The sequence below is a fragment of the Myotis myotis genome, unplaced genomic scaffold, assembly GCF_014108235.1.
Source record: "Myotis myotis isolate mMyoMyo1 unplaced genomic scaffold, mMyoMyo1.p scaffold_m19_p_3, whole genome shotgun sequence".
NCBI lineage: Eukaryota > Metazoa > Chordata > Mammalia > Chiroptera > Vespertilionidae > Myotis > Myotis myotis.
In genome coordinates, this window is record NW_023416335.1 from 10,249,081 (window position 1) to 10,273,279 (window position 24,199).

Sequence of the window (24,199 nt, forward strand, 5' to 3'; positions counted from 1 at the left end):
TTTTATCTATATGACAGAAGATAAGAGCATATAAGTAAACCGCAATTTATTTATTTATCCAGTTCAAAGTCTTGGCATTATCACACATCATTTCTTGCCCTCATCCTACACTTCCTTAATGGTAAGTCCTATTGATTCTTCTTCCTGGATGCCAAACTCTCTTCATCAGCCCCATTGTCACAACCTCAATGCCATCACCTTCATTTACGTCCTCACCACCTTAGCATAATCTATTGGTACTTCCTGGAGGATCAATCTACTTCCTGTTTCTTTCCCATGCAAACCATCTCCTAGGCCAATGATGGTGAACCTTTTGAGCTCGGCGTGTCAGCATTTTGAAAAACCCTAACTTAACTCTGGTGCCGTGTCACATATAAAAATTTTTTGATCTTTGCAACCATAGTAAAACAAAGATTTATATTTTTGATATTTATTTTATATATTTAAATGCCATTTAACAAAGAAAAATCAACCAAAAAAATGAGTTTGCGTGTCACCTCATAGGTTCTCCATCACTGTCCTAGGCAGTAAAAAAAAAAAAAAAAAAAAAGTTATCTTACTTCTTTCCGCCAGTGATGTCTGGTCTCATTCTCATCTCATACCTTTGGTGCAATCATGCAAGGTGGAAAATTTGACCTTTTCTGATGACAGTCTTCCACCATGTTTTGACAGCAGCCCAGGACTAAAGGAAGAACATTCTCCCCAGTAAGTTCAGTCTCTGGCATTCCTTCCCAGAACACTGACCTTTATCCTGCCCTTCGATTAGCTTTTTCCAGGTTTTTCTCTGAGGCAATGTCCCTGAGAGACAGAATTGTCTGTTTTAATAGTGAGGAGCACAGATTCTGAGCCAGACTTTGAATCCTGGCCACCTCTTTCTAGCTGTGTGACCTTGAGCCAGTTACTTGAACTTCTGTTACCCAGTTTCCTCATTTGTGAAACGGAGGTATTAGCAATACCTGCATATAGGGCTGTTGTGACTGAGTTATTTAATAAACATACCATGTCTGGCACATAATAAATGGGCTACATATGTTAGTTACTATTATGTTATTACTGTCCCTCCTCTGAGGAAGTGAGCACAGCAGTTATTAAATGCTTGAATGGGGAAAAGACAAAAGGGATACAAGGAGGAAAATATAGGTTTGTATTTCAAATTATTTTATTTCATCGTAGAGGTAATTATCAAATCAGGCAAACCCATGCTTTTGAAATGTAATGTCAGCATCTTGGATTCACTATAATTATGAATGTATCATATCTACTTCTCCTGGGTGTGTACATGTCTTCAACCTAACTGACTGTTTTTCTTTCCAGTAAATCATCAGGATTACCTTTTCCTGGATGAACTTCAAATTTCCTGAGTGAATGACAGGAAAATGTTCGATGGGAAGGCCAAACACCGGCAGTACTTGAGTCCAGAAAACAAAGAACAGAGAGAAAACACAACTTCAGTATTTTACTGGAATCTGAGTTAAGAAATAGGGATCACAGAACAAATAGCAAACAACAGCTTGGGTAACATCAGAGTGAAAAAAAGGAACGATGAACCAGGATTTGCAGTCTGAACTATTATGCAATATGGCTAACGGAGCTAACAAGTCACCTCTTACACATTCAAAAATGCTCTAGAGCAGCGGTTCTCAACTTGTGGGTCGCCAACCTGTGGGTCGCGACCCCTTTGGGGGTTGAACGACCTTTTCACAGGAGTTGCCTAAGACCATCGGAAAACACATATATAATTACATATTGTTTTTGTGATTCATCACTATGCTTTAATTATGTTCAATTTGTAACAATGAAAATACATCCTGCATATCAGATATTTACATTACAATCCATAACAGTAGCAAAATTACAGTTATGAAGTAGCAATGAAAATCATTTTATGGGTGGGGGTCACCACAACATGAGGAACTGTATTAAAGGGTTGCGGCATTAAGAAGGTTGAGAACCACTGCTCTAGAGTTTAAAACAAAAGGAACTCGTTTAGGAGATTATTGATGCTTACAGATAAATTTCACAATTTTGCCCTTCAGGGAATTCTTTTGCTTTCCTAAAGATCAAATAAACTGATTCTTTCATCTTGGCAATTATTAACTTGTCCCATTTCTATAACTAAGAAAAATTTATATTGTAGCTGAAATGACATTTTAATTCATATCTTTATAGGTAAAACGTTATCATTATTATTAGTACTATAAAGCAAAGCTTCAATTGAACTTTGGTTTTATTTAAGCTTTAAGTGAGCATTACTGAAGTTAATCAAACTACAAAACTTCTCTGATGAGCCCAGCAATAAGAGGTTAAAAATCAGAGATGTATTTTTGTGAAGACATATTATTGAATCTTTCATAAAAATTCACACAAATAGGAGAAAAATATCAGAGTACTGGGATTTGTCCTTGAATCTCCTCTTTTAGTTTTGCTTCCAGTTAAACTGATTTCCTCACATATTTGTTTCTGGATTAAAGCCAGAATCAACATTGTCCGTATTTCTAATCAAATAACGGAGAAACAATTACAAATCCTGACGCAGTTAAAGGACCCTGCAGAGTGGCCGGACCTAGCCTGCGCTGTGTCTGAATCGGTTCTGACTTTAGGCAAGGTATTTAACATCTCTTCGCTTTGGACATAATTGTAATAATGCTCATTTATTTCACAGATGTGATGTTCAGCAGAAATCAATAAACAACCGTCAGCTACTGAGAGAGGTCAGGTCGATGAGAGAAAAGGCTGCTTCTACAGCTTGGAAAAGAGATTTCGAGTTCTAGCTCCTTCCCATTCACAGTACGTTGTGGATGAATTGAATGGGAATTTGATGCGAGTAATTATATTTGAAGTTTCATTATACAAAGTGGGAAATAGTGGACCATTTTATAATTTCCACTTTAGAAGTAAAAACTTCAGAAATATTTTCCTTTATTTCTATCTTTGGGGATAAACTCATTTAGACTTTGAAAGCTTTCATTAAGTATAAATTCTTGAGATAAGTAAAGATATTGCTATTTTCTATTCTTTAAAAAGGAAAAAAGTTGGAAGAAAATAGCATATACAATCTCTACATCCATGTCATGGGTAAATTTTGAACTGTGTTACATTAGCGTGCAGTCCATTTGTGAATGCTAACTTATTAAATATGCTCTCTGTGAAACCTTTCCTTTCTTTTAAAATTTCTCTTATCTTGTATTTTTTTCCATAGTAGATCATTTAAAACATACCATTTTTTGAAATTTTACATGCTTTTATAATTGTGTTTGTAAAAGTTAAATATCAGCTGTTGAACTTTTACGTTCCATACTTAAATTTAATCCACTATAGTCAGCTAACTTAAAAAATTTTAGTGGGGAAGAAATTAGACTTTATAGACTTAGACTAGTTTACTCTACCAAATAATAGAGTACATCAAAGAATAGGCAATTGAAACTATTTTACAATAATTAAAAGTTTTGAAGTAGCCCAAAGCAAAAATACTGTAAAAGAAATACAACTAGTTGCATAGTGAAGAACTAAATGATCTGATATAACTTTACCACAAGCCAGATTTGCAGAATAATAATGGTTTACACTGATGAATAATAAAGACCAGATTTTCAAAGCAAGTTTCTTAATACCTAAATATTTCTTCAATATTGTAGAAGGTGGTTAGAATTAGATGTGAGGTAAAAGAGAGAGAGAGAGAGAGAGAGAGAGAGAGAGAGAGAGAGAGAGAGAGAGAGAGAGAGAAATGAGGGCACTGCAGAATTTTAGCGGATTTAAGATAGCCTCAGGAATTATTCTAAAGGTGGCCAAATTATCATAATGTATATGACATTTTGAAATGCCTTATTGTTTAAGGATCTGAAGACTAGAGGCTGCCTCCTTTTGCTGGGAAAAATCAGATTTGATTATCTTAATGGCAATGAGATAGGAATTTCAGGACACCAAGACGCAGAGACCTGCCAAAGTATTTCTTTGGCACTTTATTTTATAGCAAATCTAATGAATAGCAATATGAACATATGTTATATAGTTTCCTAGTATCTCCCAGAGCATTTTCAACACTGTTACTTATGCAAGAATCAGACTCAGACATAGATATAAAAACAATTTTTTTAAAATCGGTAGTTTCTTTTCTATAGACATCCTGAGGATTAACTTATGGCAGAACTATAAGATTCCACGTGTTGACTATGTGTTAGCACTTTTAAAATATATTTTAATTGATGTATATTAATGTATTCACATGCCAGCAGCATTCATATAAAAACAGGCTGTTACTAAATTGTTTTCTTTCATTATATAAGCTGCAAATATTTTATTTTTAACTTATGCCTTTTTGCAAAAAGGCTACGATGATTTCAAGTATGTTTTTTCCATCTAACCAATATGTATTAATTTGAATCATATGAAATTTCCTATTTTGTAGGTCAAAAATGTTCAAACATATGTCATTTCTTATCGTTTGATTTACTATATTAAGAAAGGAACAAGTAGGCACTAAAGAAAGAGGCTCAGGAGACTCAAGGGGGCTCTGGAGTAGGGTTTTGTGAGAAAGAAACAATAAATTCATGAGTTCAACCCAACTAAAAGTCCCTACCTCCTCCTTAACCCTTACTTTCAAAAATGCACTTAGCCCATTGTTTTCCCCTTGACCAAAATAAGGGTAGAGGAGGAAGTACGCCAGAATAAACAAACGCAGATTTATGGCAAGGAAATCACATTTTCCCCTCCGTAAAAGAGTTCCCCTCCCGGGGAATATTTTCTGCAGAGGCAATAACTACGCTTTTATCTGAGTTGCCAAAGTAGGTTAGATGCTGGGGATACAACAATTAGCAAGCTGTGGCCTTTGCCCTCAAAAGTCTTGCTCTAAGCAAAATAGCATGGATAGAGGGAAGCAGTTGGAGAAAGAAGGGAAAAGCTGACTAAATGAGAATTCCATCACCTGGCACAGTGCCTGGAAACAGCAGGCATGCATACCATGCTTACTGAGTGAATAATTGGTCTGCGTGCTAGATTGGTCTATAAATATAGTGTGTGATCACAGTGGAGGAAGTAATTAATTTTTTCTTGAGGGGTGGTCTTAATTAGTTTTTATATTTAATTACATACGGTGTCATGCCTACATAATTTATATTGTCTTTAATTTCCATTTTAATATTTATTTTTTGTTTTTCCTCAAAACACCGCTTCGCGGAGGCAGCTGTTTTATTCTCTCGCAGCAGCTAGCATAGTGCTGAGCAGATAGCAGGTGATCAGTAAATGCTTGCTGATGCGACCATTCCCTAGGACAGCTTCGGCTTCGGTGCAGCTGTCGCCTCTCCCGCCACGTGGGCCTAATGTCCCCTTAGAGAAGCATGTGACTCAAGAGCAAATAAGTCACAGCCATGTTCAGGAGTGAGAGTGATGTTCAGTGGAGAAGGCCAAGTAACAGGGCCTCTACTCCTCGCTGCAGCCTATGTCCCTGTAGACAGCAGGGATATTCAGGGTGTATGGAAAATAATACAGTAATCTATAATAATAAAGGCATAATATGTTAATTAGACCAGACATCCTTCCGGATGACCTTCCGGACAAAGCTGGGGCTGCGAGGGAAGCCCAGGTCCTGGGTACCAGAGGGAAGCTGGTGCCGGCAGCTGGGGGAAGGAAGGCCTACTTTTGCACAAATTTCGTGCACCAGGCCTCTAGTCCTATATAATAAGAGGCTAATATGCAAATCGACCAAACGGCAGAACGACCGATGGCTATGACACGCATTGACCACCAGGGAGCAGACGCTTAATGCAGGAGCTGCCCCTGGTTGTCAGTGCACTCCCATAGGGGGAGTGTTGCTCAGCCAGAGTCCGGGCTCATAGCTGGCGAGTGCAGCGGTGGTGGCGGGAGCCTCTACCACCTCTGCGGCAGCACTAAGGATGTCCAACTGACAGCTTAGGCCCAGTCGGACACCCCTGAGGGCTCCCAGACTGCGAGAGGGCACAGGTCAGGCTGAGGGACCCCCTACCCGGAATGCACAAATTTCGTGCACCGGGCCTCTAGTTAGTAAATAATAATACAAGAATAAACTCTGTGTTTCATGTACTCACAAATGTAAGTCTACTTTTGCCCCACACTGTATGTATGTAGAGAGGAAGGCCAAGTAGAGTACAGGTTGGGGGCAAGCCTTCAAGGTGGAAAGCTCAATTGCTTGGTCCTCCATACACCAGCTATGTGAGCTTAGGGAAGTGACTTAACCTCTCTGATCTAAAATTAATTTATTTGATGAGGATAATAGTACTTGCCTAGTATAGTTATTTGAAGATTAAGTATGAGGTTTATAAAATGCATAGCACAGTTCTAGGTACACAGTTATAAAAATGTCAGCCAGAAGTAATCATGTGTGAAGTAAGATTATACAGTTTATATCTAGCAGACTCTTTCTTACTCTCTGTAATGCACACATTTCTCATATTCTAACAATTCATATTGTATTTTACAATGTTTCCTAAAAAGATCATGCATTTTATTTGTGACTGAATGTAAGTAATGCCTCTCCTATTCTGTAAGTATTTTGTCTGGCCCCAGGAAGACTAAGAACTACCTACTTTATTAACATAGACTAAAAATATATTGTCTATTCAGTCTTTAAGTGATTGCTTCGCAATCTTTGCCAAACATTGCACTCATAGGGGAGTCTAAAAAATTCCAAGGTCTGGCTGCCACCTTTAGGCATGGAGATTATTTAAAAGCTCTTGAGAGACCCTAATGGACAGCCAAGTTTAGTAACCATTTACATAAAAAATTGAGACAGAGACACATTAAATGGACCTAGTGATCATAGGTTCTATAAGAAAAAACAATTGGCTAACAAATAAGTCACTTGATTCCAATTCTTTTTTTTTTAACAGAAACCATATGGTTTCAATTTGTTTGAAGATAATACAGATATTTCTGTCCTTCTAGGCTCCTTAGCTTCTAAAATGTATAAAAACTTACTACTGCCCTCGCTGGTTTGGCTCAGTGAATAGTGCGTTGGCCTGTGGACTGCAGGGTCCCAGGTTTGATTCCAGTCAAGAGCACATGCCAGGGTTATGGGCTTGATCCCCAGTGGGGGAGGCGGTTGATCAATGATTCTCATCATTGATGTTTCTGTCTCTCTCTCCCTCTCCCTTCCTCTCTGAAATCAATAAAAAATATATATTAAGCCCTAACCGGTTTGGCTCAGTGGATAGAGCATTGGCCTGCGGACTCAAGGGTCCCAGGTTCAATTCCGGTCAAGGGCATGTACCTTGGTTGCGGGCACATCCCCAGTAGGGGGTGTGCAGGAGGCAGCTGATCAATGTTTCTCTCTCATCGATGTTTCTAACTCTCTATATCTCTCTCCCTTCCTCTCTGTAAAAAATCAATAAAATATATTTTAAAAAAAATATATATATATATATTAAAAACAAAAACAAACAAAAAAACAACAGCTAACTACTGCCCTGGCAGGTGTGGCTCAGTTGGTTGGTGTCAGACCATGCACCAAAGGGTTGCAAGTTCAATTCCTGGTCAGGGCACTTGTAGGATTGATCCCCAGTGGGAGGCATGTAGGAGGCAGCAGATTGATGTTCTGCTATCATATTGATATTTCTCTCTCTCTCTCTCTCTCTCTCTCTCTCTCTCTCTCAAAATCAATAATAGCATATTTAAAAAAAATACATATCACCACTGGCAGCATACAGAAGTTATTCTGAGGATGGGCAAAATTTCTCATCAAGACTAATGACTTCAAGATTGATTTTAAAAAATCTTGAGAAATGGTAAAGTGAATCTTCCTCCACAATTTCAAATAGGGCCTAAAGATTTTATATTACCTTGGTAATTTGCCTAAACATTAAGGCAAACAATGTACATTACCTTCTACTTGTTGTAACTTCTTTCTTCTTTTAAAAATAAAAGCTGTCTTCTACAAAATGAGTTACTATTCATCTAGCACTTATCATATGCCAGGGTATTCTTAAAATCTTACATCAAAATTGCCACAGTCCTACAAAGTAGGAATTGGGATTTCCATTTTAGAGATGGGAAGCCTTTTAGTAAATTGCTGGAGGCCACACAACTAGGAAGCAGCTCTGCGAAAATCTAGACCCTTTGTGTGGTGTTAACAGAGCCAACGCCTTTTCAGCACCAGCGTACAAGCAGCACATTCGGACCACCCACAGACCCAGAGCCCCTCCTTTATATTTGCAATTGAACAGGTTCAAGTCTATTTGAGGTACAGTGAGAGGATGGTCTCTGTTGGGGAAGCCAGGCAAAGTCCAGGAGAATTTCCCCGGCGACACTTAGGTGACCCAGAACTGCATCCTGCCTTCTGGATGGCCTTGAGTCTGACTCTAACCCTGCCCTCATGAAAAATTCACAGAAAATAACTTTATGAAATTCTTCTTGTTCTTGCAGTCTTTTCAATGGGGAAAATGGCGAAGATGTTCAGTTTCATTCTTGTTACCACTGCTCTGGTAACTGGCAAGACAAGCTGGGTAAGCTCATAAAAAGACTATTGTGTCTGTAATGCCTGCTTTGACCTGCATGTTATTTTATTTTGCAGAAAATCGATAGTAAGTTGTCACACTGAAGAACTTAACTAAAGGGTGGAAATGAAGGTTTGTGGCAGCACCTGCCACATAATACTATAGGTACTTACCACACGCTTTAAAATTTTTTTGAAGTAAAAAATCAGTATTGACAACAAATAAGTAAACTCTTTTTTAACTTACTGGGGTTATTTAGGTGATTACCTAACATTAGGAATTTAAAACTGCCCATTAAAATGGACCCTGAGCTTTCTACTGTTGAACACTATTAGTACTAGACCGATTATTTGAAAGTAATTACAATGAACTCATGCCTTCCTCCATTCACAAGTAAAAAGGTAAAAATACTCATTTACTCAGTTTTGGGAGAAAGGAAACTCCTAGGTTTTAATAAGCTTACTAACACTGTATGTCCAGTCTCATAAACATGGAACAGATTGAACATACTTGCCCTGTAATCCCTTCAGTTATTTTTAAGTTGCATAGTCCACTGCACTTAACAAGATCACAAACAATTTTCCACTATTAGGAAGCAACATGGAATTCCAGACACCATCAAATATCTTTGCTGTTCATTTTTTTTAGACAGGTGTGACTCAGGGGGCTAAGAGGATAAACCAAAGAGAGTAAACCAAGAACAAATAAATAATCCTAGAGAAATAGCTGGGAAAGAGTCAGTACTTGGGCCAGAAAATTGGAGGGGGGAGGGATGGGGGAGGTCTCTACTTCCCCTTCTCCATTCTCTTGTGATGTGACCTTCAGTGGTGAGGCTACACTTCTGTATTTACATCATAATCCTCCATAGGAAAGCGCTGTACCTCTTTCCTTTGTCCGGAAGAGGCTATCAAATTGTGCTGTTCTCACTGCCTAGCAGAGGGCCTGGGACGCAGTAGGGCCTTTTGTATTTATGGAATGAATACAAGGTAGCCCTTAAAGACAGGGACAGGAAGTGATGCACATGTAAATTGGGAAATATATCTGACTATAAACAAATGCCCAATTTAGAAATTAATGTATATAAAAGTAGTGTGAAGCACTTACACATTAAAATTGATAATTTCTCAGAAGTGAACATTGGCATGTACCACAGGAGATCATGACATTGGCTGCAAATAGAGAAGTCAAGGTAAAAATGGCAAAAATTCGTCTTTTGTCCTTTTTTCCCCACTCCCCCTAGTACCGCTCCCAACATTGAGCACTCGTGAGCTTTATTGCAGCTTCCTGGCCTCAGTCCCTCTTCCCAGGAGACAGCTCTGCAAGCCTCCTTCCCCGTTCACCCACCGCATTGGCTTTCTCTTTGGAGGGTTTGCTCAGTCAGATGCCACGTTAGAAAGAAGCTAATACACTCTCACAGGCAATATTCTTGGGTTATTTGCCTTTTCAGAGAAGATAAATGACTGAACTGGAAGGCGCAGGCTCCTCCCATCCCTTTTTAAAGTGATTGAGGAAAAAAACGATAAGTAAGCAAGAAGTTAAAGTGAACCCAGGTCAATGGGTGAGATATTCAAGAATATCAGAGTCTAAATCAGGGGTGGGCAAACTTTTTGACTCGAGGGCCACAATGGGTTCTTAAACTGGACCAGAGGGCCGGAACAAAAGCATGGATGGAGTGCTTGTGTGAACTAATATAAATTCAAAGTAAACATCATTATATAAAAGGGTACGGTCTTTTTTTTCAATAGTTTTATTCATTTCAAACGGGCCGGATTCGGCCTGCGGGCCGTAGTTTGCCCACGGCTCGTCTAAATTAAGCATTTTTTTTAAAAAATATATTTTATTGATTTTTTACAGAGAGGAAGGGAGAGAGATAGAGAGTCAGAAACATCAATGAGAGAGAAACATCGATCAGCTGCCTCCTGCACATGTCCTACTGGGGATGTGCCCGCAACCCAGGTACATGCCCTTGACCGGAATCGAACCTGGGACCTTTCAGTCCGCAGGCCGATGCTCTATCCACTGAGCCAAACCGGTTTCGGCTAAATTAAGCATTTTTAACAAAGGTGACCATATGTCTAAGATCATAAGCATTCAATTATAGTTTTAAAACATATTAATATCAAAAGTTCATTCAAAAGCCTCATTTATTTCACTTGTAAGAAGGCACTTAGTGTCATGTAGAGATTGAGAATAGGAACCTTGAGCTGGATTTAAATCTTGACTTCTCTTGCCCACTGGGAATTCCTGAGCAAGTTTCCTCATCAGGATTGAACCCATTCCCACCGCATGGAAAGTTGTGAGGGTCAAATGAGACAGTGACTCTAAAATTCTCAGCGTAATCATCAGATTATTTGATAACATTTTTTAGTTCAAGCACGTTAGCATAAGCCATGACTTCTTATCCTTCAAATAACTAATAGTATTAGAAGTTTTAATGACTTCCTGGTTGGGATAATATTCTGAAATGGGAATTGGGAACAAAATTGAATCATTAATTTATCCAACTTACCAGGAGCATTTATTTTCCATGAGAACAACACGCACGTTACTTTGCAGGCTCTTGAGAACTGTCTCCAGGAGCAGGCGCGTCTCAGAGCCCAGGTGCACCTGCTTGAGACCCGGGTCCAACAACAACAGGTCAAGATTGCGCAGCTTTTGCACGAGAACGAAATCCAGTTCCTGGATAAAGGAGAGGAGAGCAGTGTCATTGACCTTGGAGGCAAGAGGCAATATGCAGGTCAGAATCTATTTTTCTTTAGTGTTTCAGTAACTTATATAAACCCATGTGCAATGATGATGCTAATCACTTGATCACTTCAGGTTTTGCTAAAGAGCTTTTTTATTCCAGTAACCAGCAACATAAAGCATTATATCAAATTTAATTGTCTTTCACCATATTTTATCCTTTTTTCTCTGTTATCTCTCCAGGGGACATTTAATATCAATGCTCAATATCTGAGGATTTCTATAGTTTAATAAGAGATCAAGACAACAGATGGTTAAAATATCCGTTTGCAAAACCTTACAATTGAGCTTTGTGGGGTTTTTAAAAATATATTTTTATTTATTTTTCAGAGAGGAAGGGAGAGAGTTACAAACATCAATCAGCTGCCTCCTGCATGCCCCCTACTGGGGATCTAGCCCGCAAGGTACATGCTCTTGACTGGAATCGAACCCGGGACTCCAGTCTGTGGGCTGACACTCCATCCACTGAGCAAAACGGGTTAGGGCGAGCTTTGTTTTTATTTGTGTATCTTTTCTTGGTACATTTACAGTTTTTCCTTCTGAAACTCTGGTGTGCCCTAGGGAAATAAGTAAGGTAATAGAATAAAAGTTTAGAAAAGGAAAAGGAATGAAAATTATTTAGGAAAATAAGAGTTGTTTTATGTGTATATTTTATAGTTTGGTGACTTTCCTTTTCATGAGGCCAGTATTTCCCCCTAGAAGCAGCACTGAACGTATCATTGTTACCTACAGAAAACTACTCACCTGATTTCCTCCAGCATCTTTTAAAGTAAACAAGCAATGGTTGTAAAATCTCACTGGGCTATTTGGGTCAATCATTGTGGAGGACAGAAATGACTCACAGAGAAGAGGATCACCAGAACGGTCAGAAGGCCATTTGGTTGATAACCCTGCCTCATGGACTGAATTCTGTCCCCTACCTCCCAATCTTCACATTGAAGCCCTAACCCCCAGCACAATGAATGTGACTATATTTGGAGTCAGGGCCTTTAAAGAGGTGGTGAAGTTAAAATGAGGCCATTAGGATGGGCCCTAATTCAATCTGACTGGTGTCCTTATAAAAAGAGGAAATTTGGACACACAGGGAGATATCAAGGATATGGGTGCACAGGAGAAAGACCACAGAAAGATAGAACAAGAAAGCAGACATCTGTTAGCCAAGGGGAGAGGGTTCAGAAGAAACCAAACATACTGACACCTTAATCTTGAACTTCCATGCTCCACTACTGTGGGCAAATAAACTTCTGTTGTTTAAGCTTCCCAATCTATGGTATTTTATTATGGCAAGTTAATACACCTTGCATTGCCTTAGATATCAGCTTCTGGCCCAGAAAGGTAACTAGAAGTGCCTTTAGTCAGAGCTCCCAAGAACTGTGAAACCCGACAGGCAGCCCATAAAATTAGCATGTTTTGCCGAAACCGATTTGGCTCAGTGGATAGAGCATCGGCCTGCGGACTGAGGGGTCCCAGGTTCAATTCCGGTCAAGGGCATGTACCTGGGTTGCGGGCACATCCCCAGTGGGAGATGGGCAGGAGGCGGCTGATCGATGTTTCTCTCCCATCGATGTTTCTAACTCTCTATCTCTCTCCCTTCCTCTCTGTAAAAAATCAATAAAATATATTTTTTTAAAAAAATTAGCATGTTTTGGGGAAGCTGACTCTGATGAAGAAAGCCTAGAAGGATCTTTGTTGTCAGAGAATCTTCCTAGAGGACCAGCCTGGATCTGCCCTCCCTGGATGTCCCTGCTCTTAGTCACCCAAACACAAATTAACCATCTATTTTGAAACTAGGGTTGTCCTGCCCATTATTTGAAGAATGGGTTGCAGCCCTGCTAGCGGGATGTCCTCAGGTGAGTTATTTAACTCCTCCATGCCTCAATTTTCTCAGCTGTAAAATGAGGGGAATAACAGCTGCTAGTTTATAGGATTGTTGTGAGGATTAAATGAATGAGAGCATTGAGAACTGTGCCTGCCACACAGTAAGTACTCATGGTATAGCTATCATTTTAAAAAATATTTCAAAGGTAAATTTGTGTTACACAAGAAACTGTGTATAAAACTGGAAGGGGTCCTAACAAAAATGAGCAGATTTATGTATCATATCTATTTCTCTCCTGTTCTAATTTCCTAGGGGAGGATGAATGTAAAGTCCTTGCCATTAAAATTCTTTTTTTCTGCCGAAACCGGTTTGGCTCAGTGGATAGAGCGTCGGCCTGCGGACTGAAGGGTCCCAGGTTCGATTCCAGTCAAGGGCATGTACCTGGGTTGCGGGCACACCCCAGTGGGAGATGTGCAGGAGGCAGCTGATCGATGTTTCTCTCTCATCGATGTTTCTAACTCTCTATCTCTCTCCCTTCCTCTCTGTAAAAAATCAATGAAATATATTTAAAAAATAAATAAATAAAATTCTTTTTTTCTTTTTTTAAAAAAATATATTTTTATTGATTTCAGAGAGGAAGGGAGAGGGAGAGAGAGATAGAAACATCAATGATGAGAGAGAATCATGGATCAGCTGCCTCCTGCACGCCCCTCATTGGGGATCGAGCCTGCAACCCAGGCAATGTGTCCTTGACCGGCAGTCGAACCCAGCACCCTTCCGTCCACAGGCTAACGCTCTATCCACTGAGCAAAACTGGCTAAGACTGCCATTTAAATTTGATGCAACTTCCCACCTGCCCTTGAATTTGCTGCAGTCACCCTCAGACCCTCTTGCTCTGTCTTTAGCCCCTAGATCAGAAAAAGGGTCAGGGCTGGGGCAGGGGGTTAGAGGAAGCAGTGATGAAAGCCCCAAGTGCGTGATCAAAACTAGAGAAAAGAGGAAAATGAGAATGGTGCAAGAGAGAGAGAGAGAAGAGCCCAGCCAGTGTGGCTCGGTGGTTGAGCATTGACCTATGAAGCAGGAGGTCATGGTTTGATTCCAGGTCAGGGCACATGCCCGGGTTTCGGGCTCGATCCCCAGTAGGGGGCGTGCAGGAGGCAGCTGATCTATGATTCTCTCTCATCATTGATGTTTCTATCTCTCTCCCCCTCTCCCTTTCTCTCTGAAGCCAAAAAAAAAATATATTTTAAAAAAGAATACCTGTTTATTTGTTGTAAAGATTAAATGAGTTAATGTACATGTACGTGATTACAAAAGCATTTAGCATTTAGCTCAATGAATGTCAGCTATCTTGCTATTAAAGGAATCCCCTCTTATCCTCAGGAAATACGTTCCAAGACACCCTGTGGATGCCTGAATCAACAGATAGTGCCAAACCCTATACATTCTATATAGTTTCTATTCATACGTGCCTCTTTACTTAAGGAGGCAGTTTACAGCTTCTATTTGGTACATCCACATGGCCAACAACACTATGTAGACTTTGGGGTCATTACCACTGAAATAAGGGTGACAAGCACAAGCACTGCGATACCGAGACAGTCAATGTGATCACAGAGATGGCTACTAAGCGACTAACAGGTGGGGAGTGTCTACAGTGTGGAGACCTGGACAAAGGGATGAGTCCCATCCCGGGCGGGATGTAGTGGGACTCGAGAGATTTCATCACACGGCTCAGAATGGCACACACAGGTAACTGAAATGGCTTAAAGCAAAACCGTGGATAAGAGGGGAGCTACTGTATATGCTCTCTCCCTGGTTTTCAGAAGAGAGAGCCCACTCACCCGACCCTACAAGAGTACTACTGCACTCTCCCAGGAACCATAGTAGGTCCTCCTCTTATGTTTCCTTCTTTTTTAAAAAAAAATATATTAAAAAAAATAAAAATAAAAAAATATATTTTTATTGATTTCAGAGGGGAAGAGAGATAGAAACATCAATGATAAGAGAGAATCATTGATTGGTTGTCTCCTGCACGCTCCCTACTGGGATGGAGCCTGCAACCCAGGCACGTGCCCTTGACTGGAATCGAACCTGGGACCCTTCAGTCTGCAGGCTGATGCTCTATCCACTGAGCAGGACCAGCTAGGGCTCTTGTAACGGTTCCTTCTTATGTTGCCTGGCTGAGAATGGCAGTGGGAGAGCCAGTTCTGGCATTTCCCAACATGCCCGCTGAAGGGCCTCTTGCTGGCCTTTTTTTTGTTGCTGTTAATCCTCACCAGAGGATATTTTTCCCATTGATTCCTAGAGTGGAGGGGAAGGAGGGGAAAGAAATGGAAGGGAGGGAGGAAGGAGAGAGAGAAAAAGAGAGAAACATCTAGTGAGAACATCAATTAGTTGCCTCCCACATGTTCCCCCACCAGGGCTGGGAAACCTGAAACTGAGGTACATGCCCTTGACCGGGAACCGAGAATCAAACCCGAGACCCTTCCGTCAACAAGGGCAGTGCTCCAACCAGTGAGGCAAACTGGCCAGGGCTTGCTGGCCTTTCTTAATGCCTGTAGTTCTCGCTTTCAGCTCAGCCTGCATTCTGGGACAAGAGGAAGAGCCCATTTGGCAGGTTGTCATGTCCCTTTATGAAAAGCTTAAACATTCAGACTTCCAACATGGTTTGTTTTCTGCATGGTCAAGGGAAGTATTCACTTGCCCAGTGAGGCAGTGTTTGCCTCACTCTGGTATTATGTAAGTTTCCAAAAATCCCATGAACACAGAGCTCTTTAACCCTGACCTTCTCCTGCCTATTCTCCAGGGGGGTTGAGAAGCTCAAAACATTTTGAAAATTATAGTTTTAGTTCATATTGAAAACCCTACCCTGTTAGTGTGTAAGTCACATTTCCCCAAGGCAGGCTCCTATCTTATTGGTTATAATCAATTTTGCTACAGGCGCGTACGCCATTTATGTTGGGTGGTGTTCTGTGCTGTTCTTTTCCCTGCTTGAAAGCTTTCCTCTGGATCTTAAGTTGTAGCTGACATTTTCCTCTGGGAAAAAGAAATTTTTTGAAAAACACACAAACAAACTCACACTTGGCATAAAATAAAAACAAATAGGAAATGTTGGCTGAAAACTCCATATTCACAAAGTTTTCCAGATGCAAACGTTATAGCTAATTATTTCCATATTTGCCTGGAAAATAGTCTGAACCTTATGAGGCTTTACTATTCAGCATTTTGGTAGGAGGTTAAATGTAAGGAAAAAAGCTTTCTTAACAAGGGAAGTTAAAGAACTTCCTTCTTTAATGAAAAGTGGCTACAATATATTTGACCACAAGATGTAAGCTTTTGAACAAACATTGAACTAATTTTAGGTAATCATTTCCCTATTGTTTTACTCTTGTTTGATTGACAAAACAGGATATTTCTTTATAATTCAGGAGTATCAAGAACACTTGTGTTTCTGAATCTCAAAAATAAATATGTGAACAAAGCTTAAATCATTACAAAGATGATCATCTCACCAAAGCAATAGTGTGTGACTGGTTTCGACGTGGGGAGGGCTTTGGAAAGTGACCAAGTGTCTTTGTTTCCTTTCTCTCCTGATTCCTATTGCCTATTCAATCTTTTTAAAGTGGAGTATATTTTGTTAGCAGCAAAGCAGAGTTGTAGATAGTTTGGTGTCAAAATAATGAAAATGAAGAAAAAACTTAAAAGTGTGCTGAAAGGATAGAATTATCCAATCAGGAAGATAAAATGTTTTTTAAAATATAGGAAATTAACAAAATAGTAAGAGTAAAATTTGAAAGTTAGTGATGCCATATTATAGTCTTTATTCAAAAGTCTGTGAATGAGAATTCTTGAAACTATCTCTGTATAGTAACCAATGCTTCACCTTAAAACATTGCTTCCTGGGCACCTAAACCATAGCTTAGTTCGTATTCACCATATTCTTTAAGTCTGCACAGATCAGCCTAAATGAGACCCAATGATATTCACTTGTCTCATCCTCAAGTGGTTTAAGAAACTGGAATCACTTTTTAGTGACAAACTGGTAGCTATATTTGCTTCAATGGTCAAAGAAATACCCTGGCTAAAAAAGAATCCTGAGATAAGAATAGTAGAAACTTTCAGTTTTCAGGAAAAATATCTAAGAATACATGGACTATTAGAAATGTCAGTGGTTTAGTAAAACATCTAATGAGACTGGAAGGTGGTAAGAATCTAACAAGATTATGATTTTAGTCCCACAAGTGTGGCTCAGCAGTTGAGCATCGATCCAGGAATCAAGAGGTCAGCAGTTGATTCCTGGTCAGGGCACATGCCCAGGTTTCAGGCTTGATCCCCAACGCGGGGCGTGCAGGAGGCAACCCATCCATGATGTTCCTCTCTCATCAATGTTTCTCTCTTTCTGTCCGTTTCCCTCCTCTCTCTCTGAAAATCAATTAAAACATATATTTTTTAAAAGATGATATTTTGAGTTCATTTCCAGATTTTTCTGAATGATTTGTAATGCTCTAAGTCGAGATAACCCATATGACTTGTTTGGTGTTATAGTTCTACTTTTCCTTTTAGCTTCCGAGGAGAGATAAGTTCCACTATTTTGTCTGATAAGTCTGTAAGTTCCACTTAAATAAACTGTAATCAACTGAACACATATCATTTAAAAAATTGTGTTCCATAAAAATTAGAAATGAAAAAGCAGATCCCTATTTCACTGCTCTTTTTTTTTAATGATCATATCAGGGAGTCAGAGGATAATTAAATACTAGAAAAAGAAATGCTTTCCTAATGTACAAGATGCAATTTTAAAAAGCTGATTATCTATGCCATGTGTTCATCTGTCTCTATTTGCGCTGAGTAATCTCATTCAGAGGCGCCCTTTATTAAAAAAAAAAAAAAAAAAAAGAGACACATAACAAATGTTACATTACCTTGTTTTGTAAACAGATTGTTCAGAAATTTTCAATGATGGTTCTAAGCTCAGTGGATTTTACAAAATCAAACCTCTCCAGAGCCCAGCAGAATTCTCTGTTTACTGTGACATGTCTGATGGAGGAGGATGGACTGTGATTCAGAGACGATCTGATGGCAGTGAGAACTTTAACAGGTGTGCTAATTAGGACATAAAGATTTGTTTGGAGTAGCACATGTGAGATTTATAAGTAAGCCTTTTTCTCCTGTCCTAAACTCTACTAATTAGACAGACTCTCACTCTCTCTAAGTAAGAATACTGAAAGTGCACTAACAAATCAAGGAAATACTGGATGTGAGAGCAGCAGCAAGGGGGTGTGGGCACCTTGGGTACTGCAAAGGTCTATTTGGATTTTGCTAAAATCAGCTTTCACTTTAAATTTTGTAGAGACTGGAATGACTACGAAAATGGCTTTGGAAATTTTGTCCAAAAAAATGGTGAATATTGGCTGGGTAATAAAAATCTTCACTTATTAACCACACAAGGTAAGATTTGCCTAGTATCATATTCATTGGAAATACAATAAAAATAACACTAAAATGTTTTTCACTAAATCATAGACAATAGAACTAATTTGCAGATGGCAATGGTCTCTTTGGGGCAATAATTCCCTTTCTAAAATGTGGCTGTTTGAACCTAAGATATAGAGAAAAAGAAACTAGGCCAACGCTCTATGCACTGAGCAAAACTGGCTAAGACCATGACATTTTTTTAAACCTCAGTAAGTCAATGTCATCTAATACATTAAAAAAGAAACCACTACGATTTTTTGTTGTTGTTTTTTTTTTCCTAGGAGACTACACTTTAAAAATTGACCTTGCAGATTTTGAAAGAAATAGCCGTTATGCCCAATACAAAAATTTCAAAGTTGGAGATGAAAAGGTACTAAAATGTTCAAATAACTAATACCACGAATTAATGCATAACACATACAAGATGAACCCCTGAAGTCAATGGAAACAAACACATACCAATAGAATTCTTTTGTTTATTACATAAATCTACTTTTAAAATAGTGACAACTGACAGTAGAAATTGCCTCTGTTCCTTCAGAATTCCTATGAGTTGAATATTGGGGAATATTCTGGAACAGCAGGAGACGCACTTGCAGTGAGATTTCATCCTGAGGTGCAATGGTGGGGTAGTCACCAAAGAATGAAATTCAGCACATGGGACAGAGATCATGACAACTACGAAGGCAATTGTGCGGAGGAAGATCAGTCCGGCTGGTGGTTTAACAGGTTTGACGTCTTATAAACATAGGTGTAATGGCGTTGATGATATCTCACTGTGGGGCATTAATTATATCTGTATGAGGTCATGTTGGTCTTCTTTGTAATACTGGTATTATTAAGTAATCATCTTTATTAGAATTCTTCACCGATGAAGTATTTTTGAGGATTCGTTCATTGTGTATGTTAATAAAGCATGAAAGATATGTCTTAGAAATAAATCAAATTACTGCTTTTACAAAGATTGTATGTGACTGACTGGTGTGGCTCTGTGGTTGAGCATCAACCTATGAACAAAGAGGTCATGGTCAAGGGCACATGCCCAGGTTGCTGGCTTGATCCCCAGTATGAGGCGAGCAGGAGGCAGCTGATCAATGCTTCTCTCTCATCATTGATGTTTCTATCTCCCTCTCCCTCTCCATTCCTCTCTGAAATCAATTTAAAAAAAATTGTTAGCAACCTGATTTATGGATTTGTTATCATAAACAGTAGGCCACAAATTGAAGAAAGTAGGCATGAAGAAAAAGAAAGTATTTATATATTGGAAAAAAATTTTCAGGCCTTTTAATAACCAAGTAGCTCTTCACCTTCCCTTCTCATAGGAGATGGCCGTGTTATTGTTGTAAATTTTTCTGTGTCATAATACTTTTCAGTTACTGTGACTTTCATTAAATCATCGAACCCAAGTTCCTCCCAATGCAGAAATTTCCTCTACCATATTCCTGAAACCTAATTCCACTCTCTGATGGAATACTGCAATGTTACTTAATCAGCAAGCTCACTCCATTATTGATTGTATTAAGTTTTTGCTTTTATTAACCTGACATCTGCCTTCTTATACTTTGCCAGTTTTTTCCTCAGTAGCTACAAAGTAATTGTAATTCCTTTTCAACGTAAGTCTTCAGGCTCTGGCTGAGATGGTGTTCACTGTATTCTGCCATATTTTCTCTTCTCTAGGCCAGATATCCCCAGTTCTTTTAACTCTTCTCCACCCAAAGTGGTTTCAAGACAGCTCCCTGTCTTGTAATCACATGTTCAAGGCAGGCATGGGAACTTCATACAGCCATCCTTAAAATAAGCTGATGGGCCTGATCTGCAAAGCAGATGTGCTCAACCTGTTAGGCAGTACACCAGCTTTGAACATCTTTTCTCTTTAAAAGACAGGGGCCACCTCACAATATCTGGACATTTAAACTTTCCATTATAGTATTGTGTGTAATTATTTCTGAAATGTCAGATTGTCCATGTAATCAAGGACAAGTTTCATAATGCACATTTTCCACATTTTTTATGTAAGCACTTTTAATAAAGCATTTAAGAATCATCTACTGTATAAAGTGGAGGTATACCAGATATATGTTAATTTTCCCTAAAACCAGGAGAGTCCTCATTATGAACATCTGCTACTGTGAGGTTTTAGAATTGTATAGTCTAGGGCAGGGGTCCTCAAACTTTTTAAACAGGGGGCCAGTTCACTGTCCCTCAGACCGTTGGAGGGCCGGACTATAATTTAAAAAAAAACTATAAACCAATTCCTATGCACACTGCACATATCTTATTTTGAAGTAAAAAAACAAAATGGGAACAAAAACAATATTTGTATTTGCATGTGGCCCGCGGGCCATAGTTTGAGGACCCCTGGTCTAGGGAAGTGGTCGGCAAACTGCGGCTCACGAGCCACATGCGGCTCTTTGACCCCTTGAGTGTGGCTCTTCCTAAGCCATAGGAGTATCCTAATTAAGTTAATAACAATGTGCCTACCTGTATAGTTTAAGTTTAAAAAAATTTGGCTCTCAAAAGAAATTTCAATTGTACTGTTGATATTTGGCTCTGTTGACTAATGAGTTTGCCTACCACTGGTCTAGGGGATACAGCTAGTTGTAGGTAGGGTCAAGTTAAATCTAAGCAGTTATAAAGCAGTACTTTCCCTGGATTTTGCTTTTCTAAGAGTTCGAATGTATTCACTTTTTGATCATCTGTAAGGGAACTGAAGCACATACACCAGTGAGAAGGGTCAGAGAGACAAAGTTATCTTTCCTACTTAGAGAATCAAAATCAATGACAGTCTTTTCCCTAGCAATTTTCTTGTTCTTTTAGAAACCATCTTTGGTCACCTTCTCTTTCTCCTCCTTTTTCTTCCTCTGTCCTTGTAAGTTGTGTAAAACTTACCTATAATGTACAAATTGCAATCATCCCTTCATGTTTAGTTTTGAACAGAATTCCATATACAGACATCACAATTACATTGGTTAATATTAGCATAAGATCAAAACCATGTATCTGCTCAGTTGTTCGGCGTGTATTGTGTCTGAATGATGCTGGCAGACATGTGAACCTGGGCAAATGCACTATCTATCTGACTTTAAAGATAGGGTTCAGGGAGGACAAAGGCAATTCTGTGGCTGGCCACCCAAGGAACCTGCATTATCCTTGGAGTCAGAGGAGATGATCAGGCTGTGCAGGTGGGAAATCAGAAAAGCTGGAGAAAAAGCCAATTATTCCAGAAGTTTAGTGTTACTTCTACTGTGCCTGCTACTACTGTAGTCTAACTTTATCAACCTCTTCCTCCTTATTATTTTTTTCTGTTACATAGTTTTTCTTTTCTTTATTTATATTTAAAAATATATTCTTTTATTGATTTCAGAGAGAGGAAGAGAGAGAGAGAGAGAGAGAGAGAAGAGAGAGAGAGAGAGAGAGAGAGAAAGAGAAACAACAATGAGATAGAAACATCATTGTTTGGCTGCCTCCTTCACGCCCCCTACTGGGGATTGAGCCAGAAACCAGGTCATGTGCCCTGACCAGAATGGAACCAGTGACCTCTTAGTTCCTTTGTGGACACTCAACCACTGAGGCACACTGGCCAGACTCCATGCAGTTTTAAAAGCACAGTACACTATTGAAACTTCAAATTTAGTGTACTTTTTTTTATTAATTCCATCTATTTAGATTAGGATGACTTTCAGGGTGGTCAGCAGTAGTTAATTACCAAATGGGTAATTGATTCAAGCCAACCACTTGTCATTTATGGGCAAATTATATGGTGTATTTTTTAATTCAGTAAAACCATATAATTTGGGTGCTTTCTATAGATGTTCAGAACTATTCTTTGTGAATGTTCTCTTTACATCCTATTGCCTGACATCTTTTCATTGGTTATATCAATAAAGAAACACACAGCAGTTCATTTCATAACACTGCACATACTCTTAGTCCATGCCAGGGACAAAATCTATATATATAAAAGCCAAGTGACCGGAACAACGGAATGACCGGTCGCTATGAGGCACACTGCAGTGGCCAACTGACCCGATCTGGCCCTGATCGGCCCCCTCCCAACCTCCCCGGCCCCTCCCCCTGGCCAGCCTGGCCCTGATTGGCCCCCATTAGGATGGGCCGGCTGGACCCCACCCATGTACCAATTCGTGCACCGGGCCTCTAGTTTATAGATATTAAAGGAAGAAGGAGAACTTTTTAAAACGCATGATAACCTAACCACTTTACCCAGATTGGAGCAATATATTAGAGTAAAAAATTAACTCAGCAACTTGGACAAATGATTATTGGTTGCCGGCTAGGAAAACTTTAAATTGTGAGTTTAGTCTTTGTTTTCTTATCCTTGAGCTTAAAATATTGATATGCTAGCGATTTTTAAAAGGGGAAGGAAAGAGTTGGAATTATGAAAGTGGTATCTTGGCAGCAGATGGATAAATGTGTCAGTGCAAATTATGGGGGGGCGGGGAGCAGTGGTAGAGCACTCTGCCACACCTCACTGCGCTAACCCACGGCCACTCTTGCCAAGGCCGAGGATCACAAAGCTAGGCCTTTGTTTGCTTGTTTTTCTGTTTTTGTTTAAAAGCTGTTAAGAACAGAAATGCTTCTTTATCAATATGCTCACTCCAAGTGTTCTGGCTCGTATCCTCAGACTTGTTATGGTGCTAAAATCCACCAGTTTTTTAAAAAACCATCTGTTGTAGGAATATCTTGGCTTCTGAAAACTGACAAATATTTCCTTGTCTGAAATGGAAGAATTCATAAAGTTGTTTTTGATCATTTGCTAGCAAAATACCACAAGGGTGGCAGAATATTTTCTGGTCTGATTGTTCTGTGTTTATGTTTTCTCCCACTAGGTGTCACTCTGCAAACCTGAATGGCTTATACTACCTGGGCCCCTATAGCAATACAACGGACAATGGGGTTGTCTGGCACACCTGGCATGGATGGTGGTATTCTTTGAAATCCGTGGTTATGAAAATTAGGCCAAATGACTTCATTTCAAATAGTGTTTAATCGTTCCCCCTGGGGTTTTACTTCTGCAATCATGTTGGTTTAAAGCGATTTGAAAAATAACAATTCTGAACTTATACATGTTTGATGATGGTCATTGTTGTGTACTACTTTTCATTCTTACTTGTCTTTGTTACTTAATGTACAGAAATTTTATGTAATATTAACCAAATAAATGTAGATTATGTTAATATTGATTGCATTCCTGTGTAAAGAGGGATATGATGAGTTGAATACAAAATTGAAAGAGTTGAATAAAAAATAAAAGGCGTAAGAAAAATAAAAAGCATAGAATATATGCCAACTTGAGAGATAACCCAAGCTTAAATACATACTAAATTAAGCATGAATGTAGTTGAATATACACATTAAAAAATCCAGCAAATAATGGATTACCAAATCACCTGCATGGACAATAAATATTATGAGTAGGGATTTGAACTCAGGTCTCTGACTACAAAGCTGGAAATCTTATAAACACAACCCAGGATCTTAATAACTAGAAAGCATATCTTATACTTTTAGGATGTTTGTGTAGGTTATACTCTTCTTTCAGAAGCTTCATTTATACCAATCCTGTGAAGTAATATTATCCCGATGAACAGAGCAGAGGATTTATGGATCTAAGGTTTTGTGACTGCTCAAAGTTACAAAGTTAGTAAGTAAGGGAACAAAGACTCACATCCAAGCC

General features: G+C 39.1%; 1 protein-coding gene across 3 annotated transcripts; it reads left to right on the plus strand.

Moving 5' to 3' along the window:
- The first annotated feature begins 2,462 nt into the window (after positions 1 to 2,462).
- FGL1 (fibrinogen like 1) lies at positions 2,463 to 23,699 on the plus strand. 3 transcript variants are annotated; one of them, XM_036300714.1, is made up of 8 exons: positions 2,463 to 2,605; positions 8,392 to 8,471; positions 11,019 to 11,199; positions 17,968 to 18,127; positions 18,380 to 18,477; positions 18,786 to 18,874; positions 19,046 to 19,233; positions 23,352 to 23,699. In XM_036300714.1, the coding sequence occupies exons 2-8, from the start codon at positions 8,400 to 8,402 to the stop codon at positions 23,509 to 23,511; spliced, it is 948 nt and encodes a 315-aa protein (XP_036156607.1). In that variant the 5' UTR covers positions 2,463 to 2,605; positions 8,392 to 8,399; the 3' UTR covers positions 23,512 to 23,699. The 3 variants fall into 3 exon arrangements, with proteins under 3 accessions (XP_036156607.1, XP_036156608.1, XP_036156609.1); XM_036300715.1 differs by lacking the exon at positions 2,463 to 2,605 and adding an exon at positions 2,623 to 2,824; XM_036300716.1 differs by lacking the exon at positions 2,463 to 2,605 and adding an exon at positions 2,623 to 2,787.
- Positions 23,700 to 24,199: the final 500 nt, after the last annotated feature.